The 6,409-nt window shown below is 40.8% G+C and overlaps 1 protein-coding gene across 1 annotated transcript; it reads right to left on the bottom strand.

Moving 5' to 3' along the window:
* Window positions 1-2,080: 2,080 nt before the first annotated feature.
* LOC132191043 (MADS-box transcription factor 4-like) lies at window positions 2,081-4,618 on the bottom strand. The gene is made up of 2 exons (XM_059606065.1): window positions 4,437-4,618; window positions 2,081-2,342 (listed from the first exon to the last, which is right to left on the bottom strand). Exons 1-2 carry the CDS (start codon window positions 4,616-4,618, stop codon window positions 2,081-2,083), a joined length of 444 nt encoding a protein of 147 aa, XP_059462048.1.
* Window positions 4,619-6,409: the final 1,791 nt, after the last annotated feature.

The raw sequence follows: 6,409 nt of genomic DNA, 5'->3' as shown, positions 1-6,409 counted from the left end.
AAGTATTTTATGGTTTTGGTTTAAAAAAGTGTTTTGATATGATATAAATGTGATTTTTTTTTTTAAAATTTTTTTTTTTTTCTGAATCCATATTTAAAAAGTGTTTTGTGTTTTCAATAATTTGTTAATGGTTTTGAGAAAATAGTATTTTTTGTTTTTGTTAGCCTATATGTCTCATATTGTATTGTGGCCCCATATTGGTTTATTGTATATGTGGCTAGCTTAATTGGCCTCTATATAGGCCTTTCTATACAGTTTTATGTGTAATTTAATATATAATCATATTCTCTTCATGGTATCAGAACGTAGGTCTTGAATCACATTTCCCACTTTCTCTCCCATTTTTCGGCCTTCTTCTTAGCACCTCCAGTCTTTCTGGCGATTTAAGTAGCTCTGCCTTCTTCAAATCTCATTCTTCTAGGCATCATTTCGAGCCAATGACTACACCAATCAAAACCTTCGAAGATGATTTATGTAGAGCCACCAAGACCATTCCCATCAGAGTCACGACGCACCCACATGCTCTGCCAAAGGTTCTGCTCTTGCAGCCCCGCACTACCACGATTGTTCCATCGAGTCAGTGACCACGCAAGACAAAGAATATGACACTGACCATTCCAAACCTATCGAGACTCATCCCATTAGAGTCACCACAACCCCACATGCTCCACCCAAAGGTTTTGCTCGTGTAGCTCTACGCCATCACAATCGTTCCATCGAGTCAATGAATGTGCCAATCAAAAAGATTTGACACCAATCATTTCAAAGTCATTGAGACTAGTCCCATCATAGTTGACACGCACCCTTACTCGCCCATTGAAGTTTCTGCCACTCGTCGTTGCTCGCTTCATGTGTCATCCGTGTGCCAACACACTTTCTGCACACATTGTGTGCCATGTGTAATCCAAACAATACACCATGTTAGTCTAATTCCACATCAACGTCCTTGTTAGCATCTAACATGTCATTTATCACATCAACACTTCTACCATGTCAACAGTACATGTCAATGTTGACTTTTTGTTGACCGTTGACTTTGAATGTGATTGATGACATGATTATCATTGAAAATGACCTCAATAGTATTTAGGAGCTAAAATAGTTTATTCGTAAGCATTTTTGAGATGAAGGATCTTGGGGGGTGTTTGGCAAAAGGGATGGCCCAGCCTAGATATTGTTGAAGCCTTTTCCCTGATGTGAAATTACACTATTACCCTTCACTATCACCCACTCACCCACGCATGCCCTTATCCTCTCCCACGGCACACTTCTCTCTCTCCCACAGCAGACTTCTCTCTCTCCCCCGCACCCCAACCTCAGCTCTCAGCGAAGCCATGACCGCCTACTGTACCAGAACGGAGACGCACCCACCCACGGTGGCCCACCCTAGGATGGAACCCACTGAAAGATATCGCCACCGGCGATAGATCTGCGACTCCGGCGATGCCCACCCACCAGCGCGACCTGCCACCCACGCCCAGCCCGATCCTCCCCCAACTGGCTTCAGAAATCCAACGCCGCCCAGCCTAACGCATGGCCCACCGCCCCCGCCCAGCCGGCCGCAACAGCCCCGCGCCGCCGCCTCTTCGGGCCTCTCCTCCACGCCATCCTTCCGGCGAATCTCCTCCCGCATCTCTTTCTCATTCTTGGCGGCTAGCTTCTTCTGCTTGCGGCGGTCCATTCCGGCACAGAAGCCCCGTCCGAACAAGAGCTGGGCCTCGTGAGGGTTTTGGTAGAGAGCGTTCATGTCGCGGGAGGTGTCCTCCGTGTTCTCCCAATAGAAAGAGAAGTGGAATTTCTCGCTCGGTTTGATGACCCGCTTCTTGGGGTTCTTCAACCCCAGGTACTGCTCCTTGATGGCATCCAGCTCCTTGTCACGCTCTCGCTCCGCCAATTTCTCTAAGCGTGCACGCTCACGCTCGCGAGCCCTAGCCTCCTCTTCGCGATCCCTCTCGTGATGGCTCCGCCGCTCAAACTCACGGTCCCGGTTCACGGTCACGGTCGCGGTCCCTGTCGCGGTCTGAATCGGAGGGCTTGGCGTCATGATTGGAAGTAGAGGCGGAGACGTCAGAGGGGCGGCCTAGGGAGGAGAGGAGCTCTTGACGGCGATGGTGGAGTTGATAGGCTTCTTGTTGACGGCGTTTGAGGGCCAATTCTTCGCGCTGGGCTTTGGTAAGGAAGACTGGCTTCTTGGCGGCGGCGGCGGTGACGGCGAAACGCCTTCGACTGAACGTTTCATGGTAATGGCAGTAGTGATCGGAGGGAAGGGAGACGTCTCGCTTGGGTGACTGCAGGAGGGGAATTTCAGCGTGGGAAATTCCATAACACGGTCGTGTTTCAATCTGGAAGAAGTAGGGGCAAAATAGGAAAAAATTGGTAAATTTTTACACAAAAAGTCGTGCCTTGACCCAGACACTGAACAGTGTCTGGGCCAAGGCTGTTGCCAAACAAAGCCTTGGTCTTCTTAGCTACTTTCTTGGTCTTGAAATTTTCTCTTCTTCTTATGGTTATTATTTGACAAAAGCCAAGTATGTCTATGATATGCATTTACTTGTCAATCTCATAAATAGAGAAATCGCATACACACTGATTGAACTTAATGCTCGCCTCAATCCTCAAGATGGGGAACCGCTTCTTGATCCTACTTTGTATCTGCATTTGGTTGGCAATTTTATCTTACTGTTACTCGACATGATATCTCATATGTTGTCCATTAGGTGAGTCAATTCATAGCTATATACTCCACACTCCACTCATTTTGTTTTTGTGTTTTGCATTCTTCGCTACCTAAAGAGAACATTGTTTCATGGTCTACACTTCTCCTTTAGTTCCCTCTTTAGCTGCGCACTTATATTGATGCTAATTGGGCAAGTGGATCTTACAAATCTTCGTTCTACTACTAATTATTATGTTCTATTGGGCACATCTCTTATCTCTTAGGGAAGTAAGAAACTAATTTTTGTTGCTCAATCTTACACTGAGGTAAAATATCGTACTCTAGCGTATACCACCTCAGAACTTCATATTCAATGTATGGGTGTCTTTATCTCCTATATTACTCTGGTATACTACAACAACATGAGTGTTATTTATATTGTTCATAATAATGTTTTTCATAAACGGACCAAACATTAATATTGATATTGATTATCATTTTGTTTGTCATCATCTTTATTTAGGGCTCACTGCAGCCTCATTCCATTGCTTCTCATGCTCAGCTCATGAACCTCTTTACAAAGTCACATCTTCTAGGATGTTTTCAATATTATCTCCAAACTCAAGTTAGACTCTCGCACTCCACCTTGAGGTTGAAGGGGGCCGTTAAGTTACATGTCCCACATTGTATTGTGGTCCTATGTTGGTTTATTGTATATGCGACCAGAATAAAACACTTGTTTTTATAAAACACAAAACACTGAAGTTTTCTATAAAGTTTTCCTACATCATGCAAGATTCAAGTACACGGATTACGTGATAGATATAGATATATATATTCCTACAGATCACAAGAATTTGTATTCTGGCAAAGCAGAAGTATTGGTGTTCATTAATTTGATATCTTCTAGATCGAAAAAGAAAACCACAATCATTTAGAGCAAAAATTTGAGCTTACATATAAAAGTTAAGAGACTCTGATCAATGCTTCACTCTAATTAGTATTACCAAAAGGACCTTCCCAATGAAGCTCCTTGTCGTTTTCATCATGAGATTCCAAGTGTAAATCAACCAAATTTATATATATCACTCAAGCTTATACTTAACCTATTATCCAAATTTATTGCTGCTTATTGCTCTAATTAATTAATTAACCAACACCTATATATATCATGATCAAATAAGCAGAATCAAGAGCTTAAATTTTGCAGGAATTTCCACGTGGGGACATAGCTTTTTCACTCCCTCCACATTACTACTGTAGCTAGCCCAAAACATTGGATCTCCTAATTTAGCTTATAAAAGCTATTGGATGTGTACCAGTCGTTCCTGGAGATTTACCTAAACCCCCCATGGCCATCCGTTTAATCGCAATGGCCAAAAACGTACTTAACGACCGACCGACCGACCGACCGACCGAGTTACTTTATTACGTGAACAAATAAATAAATAAAATTACGTACTACATCTCAGTGATCAATCGAACAAAATACCAAATTATGATATTGGCTGTATTACGCCAAGAATAATTTCAAGCATTTCAGCACATGCACGACCATGCGCCAGTAATTCTCAAACCCTAAGTTTGTCCTTTCCAAATCGATTTTTCTCCTTTTTTTTTTAACATAAAATTATTGTGATTAATTTCAGTTATCAAAAACACAAAAAATTATATATATATATATATAGTAGTGCACAAATCTCAAGCCATTATCAACCATATAAAACAATAGCATCAAGCATATTATGAAGGAGAAGTAAAGTGATGAGATTAAAGAGACCTGGTGCTGGCGAAATCGTAGAGCTTGCTGGTGCTGGAGAAGATCATGACTCCAACCTCCGCGTCGCACAGGATCGCTAGCTCCTTTGCCTTCTTGAGCAACCCGTTCCTCCGCTTCGAGAAGGTCACTTGCCTGCTCGTCGAATTGTCGATCCTCCTTATCACAATCTTCCCCCTCCCCATCAACTCCTAAACCCTAGCTTTTTTTTCTTCTTCTTCTTCTTCTTCTTCTTTTCTAGAGAGAAAGAAAATAAATGTTAAAATCAATCTAATAAGAGAGAAATTGTAGCGAGAAAGGAAGAGGATCAGTAACTGCGATTCTAGATCGGGCCGTCCGGAAAACAACCGATCGATCGAAAACAAAAGCTAATAGAGAAAAAGGAGAAAAATTCTCCGAGAAAGTGTGAGAATGAATCTGGCGGAAAGCAAGAAATTTCCGAGGGAGAGAGAGAGAGAGAGAAGGAAAATAAAGCAGTTACCTTACTTGGTGAAGGTTTGAACTAGTGAAGACAAACCGAGGTTTCAAAATCGTTGGCTTTGGCCCGTACTGATTGGAAGCTACCATATAAGGAAAGTATATGCGTGGGAGAGAAACCAGCGGTTTTGAGAGTAGAAAACCGCTGTGGTTTTCTCTTTATGAGGGCACGTGGACCAATCAGATCCCTGGATATTAGAATTTTTTAGTCTTCTGGGCCACGGGCCGTCTACCTAATAGATCGCTGACGCGTGGGTCTCTGGATACGTAGACCGTAGTTACCTATTTTGGGAATTCTGCCTTTCCCGCAAAAGAATTGGGAGACAAGACTACCCTTTTGTGTTTTTGGAATGGCTGATGTGTCCAGGAAGCTGCTTAGTGGTGGGAAGTGGGGCTAAAGTGACAGCAGGCTGTCGTTGTCAGGGAGGACGACCAGATCAATTCCTGATTTGGGTAGCATTTTGAAATTGATTTCTAGGAAGGAAATGATGGATTTGCCATTTGTGGTCCATTGATGATGGTTCTTCACAACAGTTGCATATATATGTTAACAGGAGAGACCATTAATTATGGGTCTTAACTCTCAAGCTTGCAATTTCTAGTCCCCAATAAAGGCTTTATATTTTTCTCCAAAAGGCTTGGATTCTGGTTGGTTTGCAAATTGACGACGGTGTCACGTTATTTAGCATAGTGGAATATTGACGTGGTATTAAAAAAAAAAAAATCACTCTTATATTAATGTCAGAGTAGTGTTATAAACTATGATATTCATTTGGGGTCCTTGCTTCTTAACTTTAACCTAAATATATAAAGTTCATCGGAATTTTTTTATGAGATCGGTTAAATTATTATGATTACATCAACATTCTTGTCACTTATGGCTAATGGTGGTTCCAAGAGATCACATATCTTATAGTGCTTTTTTTATATAAGCATAATCAATTCACCCAATTTAATACTTTTCCTTGTTTTAAAACATGAATATGATATGATCAATTATAAATTAAAGCACTAGGATTTGAGAGTATATATATATAAACAATAATGAATAGCTCTTTTGTGATGTTATGGATTGAAGATGGATAAGTGGATTGTGATAGCGTTATTTGAGTGTCAAGTTTTACATTAATAGTAATATACTAGATAAAACTTAATTTAATTTATTAATAATTTCAATGAAATCTAATTATTGGTAGGTAAATTGTGAAGCCATTGCATTAGCTGTAATTTTGATTAGTCGTTTTAGTGTTATCTTTCTGGAAAAGTCGAAATAAAATGTTAGGAATTAGGTAAGTGTCAACAATGAATAAGTTAATTTTCCAACATGTTATGTAGTAGTCAAATTTGGATGGTTAATGTTTCCGTGAATCATGACAACTTTAGTATTATTATTTCTCTCATAAAATGTTAAAATCAAGTGTCAACACTCAATAATGGTGATAAGGACGGTTAGACATTCCAACATTTTTTCTTAAATTTTCTTTCTCAAACGATCTAGA

This window comes from Corylus avellana, chromosome ca8, assembly GCF_901000735.1.
Source record: "Corylus avellana chromosome ca8, CavTom2PMs-1.0".
NCBI classification, from domain to species: Eukaryota; Viridiplantae; Streptophyta; class Magnoliopsida; order Fagales; family Betulaceae; genus Corylus; species Corylus avellana.
Note: the sequence above shows the minus strand (reverse complement) of the source record. Positions and strands in the feature narration are given on the sequence as shown.

Coding starts and splice junctions, on each gene's coding strand:
- LOC132191043 (XM_059606065.1), bottom strand. CDS start 4,618: ATGGGGAGGGGGAAGATTGTGATAAGGAGGATCGACAATTCGACGAGC. Junction 2,343..4,436: donor TACGATTTCGCCAGCACCAG/GTCTCTTTAATC, acceptor TACTTCTTCCAG/ATTGAAACACGACCGTGTTA.